The following is a 3,492-nucleotide window of genomic DNA, read 5'->3' as shown; positions in this document are numbered from 1 at the left end:
GCCAATTTTTTGTAGTTTTAGTAGAGACGGGGTTTCACCATGTTGACCAGGATGGTCTCGATCTCTTGACCTCGTGATCCACCCGCCTCGGCCTCCCAAAGTGCTGGGATTACAAGCGTGAGCCACCGCGCCCGGCTTGAGATGAGATTGTTTAACCACGGGACAATCAGGCCAGGGCACTGGCTCACACCTGTAATCCCAGCACATTGAGAGGCAGAGGTGGGCAGTTGCTTGAGCCCAGGAGTTGGAAACCAGCCTAGGCAACATAGCAAGACCCCATCTGTATTAAATAAAATAAATATGGGAGAATCAAAGAAGTAAATGAAAAGATACAAAAGCTGGCCAGGCACAATGGCTCATATCTGTAATCTCAGCACTCTGGGAGGCTGAGGTGGGAGGATCACTTGAGCCCAGGAATTCAAGACCAGCCTGGGCAACATGGCGAAAACCCATTTTGACAAAAAATAAAAAAATTAGCTGGGCATAGTGGCATGAGCCTGTAGTCCCAGCCACTTAGGAGGCTGAGGTGGGAGCATAGCTTGAGCCCAGGAGGCAGAGGTTGTGGGGAGCCGAGATCATGCTACTGCACTCCAGCCTGGTGACAGAGCCAGGTCCTGTCTCAGGAAAAAAAAAAAAAAAGATGAAAGCTTTATGAAATGAGTTTGGCTTATCCTGTCTTTTCCCTTTGTTTTTCCAGTCTTTTTGTGTTTTGCTCCAGGGCTCCCCTCTTTCAGGAAGAGGCACTTACTTAATTCTCTTATGTGAATACAAGTGAATATTTCTTTTTTTTAAATTTGGATGTGTAGCCGGGCGCGGTGGCTCACGCCTGTAATCCCAGCACTTTGGGAGGCCGAGGCGGGTGGATCACGAGGTCAAGAGATCAAGACCGTCCTGGTCAACATGGTGAAACCCCGTCTCTACTTAAAATACAAAAAATTAGCTGGGCATGGTGGTGCGTGCCTGTAATCCCAGCTGCTCAGGAAGCTGAGGCAGGAAAATTGCCTGAACCCAGGAGGCGGAGGTTGCGGTGAGCCGAGATAGCGCCATTGCACTCCAGCCTGGGTAACAAGAGCGAAACTCCGTCTCAAAAAAAAAAAAAAAATTTGGAAGTGTATTTCTTATTAACTCACTCATCCAACAATGTTTGCTCATGTGTGCCAGGCAATGCCAAGCAAAACAAATTTAAGAAAAGAAAACTAATAATAATGGAGTTATATACTGTCTGTATATTAGAGTTGTATAAATAGTCGTTCGTATACTGTCAATGTCCTCTTCCCATGCAGGAAGTTAATGAAAACAGATGAATCTGTGGTGGACAGAGCCAAGGCCAGTGCCTCCCTTTGGGAGGCCAGGTTGGAAGTCACAGAACTCTCTAGGATTGAGTATCGTGATACTTCCCGGATACTGGCAAAAAACAATGAGGACTTAAAGAAACAGCAATGTAAAATGGAGAAAGACACAATGTCTGTATTAAGTTACCTGAAGAAGCAGGATCAGGAGAAAGATAATATGGTAGGTAGGTAGAAAGCCTCCTCAACCTCATTAACTATCTCTGTGGTGATACTGATGTGGTTGTAAATATCAAAGATTTTTAATTCTTTGAAATACTGCCATGTAGTTAAGACATTTCGATTGACCTTAACTCCCTGAAACAAGACACTTTTTCAGAATGGTTTTACTGTTATTTTTTTTCAATCTTTCTTTATTTTCAATCCTTGTTCCATGTTTTCTTGTCTAAAGCAAACAGAAATTGATGATCATAAGGGAACATTATTATCTACTTTATTTTAAGGACAAGAGCATCGTATGTGAGCTATATACTTTTTGTTGCTGATTTTTAGTTTTAAAAATCTGTAAAGCAATTCACTGATAATCCATGATAACATTCTGAACCCAGCAAGTTGAATCTTTTTTTTTTTGGGCAGTTGAATCTTGTGTGTTATTGAACCTTATTAAAGTGTTGAGAGTAAAGCTATCATTTTATATTTGGAAGAAAAAGGGAGGCTGCGTGTGGTGGCTTACACCTGTAGTTCTAGCACTTTGGGAGGCTGAGGTGGGCGGATTGCCTGACTTAGGAGTTCACAATCAGCCTGGACAACACAGTAAAACCCCATCTCTACTAAAATACAAGAAGCTGGCCGGGTGTGGTGGCTCACGCCTGTAATCCTAGCACTTTGGGAAGCCAAGGTGGGTGGATCACCTGAGGTCAGGAGTTCAAGACCAGCCTGGCCATCTTAAATAAATAAATAAATAAATAAAATACAAAAAATTAGCTGGGTGTGGCAGCTTGCGCCTGTAGTTCCAGCTACTCTGGAGGCTGAGGCAGAAGAATTGCTTGAACCCAGGAGGCGGAGGTTACAGTGAGCCAAGATCACATCACTGCTTTCCAGCCTGAACGACAGAGCCAGACTCTCATCTCAAAAAGAAAAGCAAAAGGGAAGGGAACTAACATTTTGGAGCCACTACAGTGTACTATGCTGGGTGCTTTAACCTCTCTTATTTGATTCTTTTACTAACCTACATATTTAATTACTTTAATAACCCCATGTAGCTATAATATTGTTATTCCCATATAACAGATGAAGAAACTGACTCTCAGAACAGGAAACTTGCCCAAAGTCACACTCCTAGTGGGTGTTAAAAGTAGAAATTCAGGCTGGGTATGGCAGCTCATACCTGTAATCCCAACACTTTGGGAGGCTGAGGCTGGAGAATGACTTAGCCCAGTAGTTCAAGACTGTCTCAAAAACAAAACAAACAAAAAAGAATGGCAAAAGCTACAATTGCGTTTGCACCAACCTAATAAATAATGACAGTAATAGATTATAACCTATTGAATGAAATAAAAATCCATGAGTGTATACTACTGATAAATATATACATTAATAAATAGAAAGGAAGTCCTTTTTTTTTTTTTGGAGATGGACTCTTTGCTCTTGTCACCCAGGCTAGAGTGCAGTGGTGCAATCTTGGCTCATTGCAACCTCCCCCAGGTTCAAAGGATTTTCCTGCCTCAGCCTCCTAAGTAGCTGGAACTACAGGTGTGCCACCACCATGCCTGGCTAATTTTTGCATTTTTAGTAGAGATGGGGTTTCGACATGCTGGCCAGGCTGGTCTCGAACTCCTGACCTCAGGTAATCCACCTGTCTCGGCTTCCCAAAGTGCTGGGATTACAGGCGTCTGTGAGCCACTGTGCCCAGCCTTTTTTGCTTTTTTTCAGTAAAATGCCATTTAATAAATTTAATAAATTTCCAAGGAGTGATGGAGTTAGAGAAATCACCATTTGGCATCATAGTAATAACTGAAATGAGTCAAGAATCACCAATAGATGCTAAAACCTATTGGGTGAAAGTTTGATGAGGAGGATAATTGCCTACTCTCAAAAGATCTTCCCATAGCCGGGCGCGGTGGCTCAAGCCTGTAATCCCAGCACTTTGGGAGGCCGAGGCGGGTGGATCACGAGGTCAAGAGATCGAGACCATCCTGGTCAA

The 3,492-nt window shown here is 43.1% G+C and overlaps 1 protein-coding gene across 5 annotated transcripts in view; it reads left to right on the top strand.

Annotated features, from left to right (window-relative positions):
* Positions 1 to 3,492, top strand: part of BBOF1 (basal body orientation factor 1) — a 48,946-nt gene that overhangs the window by 1,931 nt on the left and 43,523 nt on the right. For 3 of the 5 annotated variants that reach the window (XM_037738552.1, XM_037738550.1, XM_037738551.1), the window contains exon 2: positions 1,284 to 1,512. The exons of the other annotated variants lie outside the window; for them this stretch is intronic. In XM_037738552.1, coding sequence (XP_037594480.1) covers positions 1,284 to 1,512 — 229 coding nt within the window. The remainder of the gene's footprint in view (positions 1 to 1,283; positions 1,513 to 3,492) is intronic. 5 annotated transcript variants of the gene reach the window in all.

The sequence above is a fragment of the Cebus imitator genome, unplaced genomic scaffold (genome assembly GCF_001604975.1).
Source record: "Cebus imitator isolate Cc_AM_T3 unplaced genomic scaffold, Cebus_imitator-1.0 Scaffold54, whole genome shotgun sequence".
NCBI lineage: Eukaryota > Metazoa > Chordata > Mammalia > Primates > Cebidae > Cebus > Cebus imitator.
The sequence above is the reverse complement of the archived record's forward strand: the minus strand, read 5'-3'. Positions and strand labels throughout refer to the sequence as shown.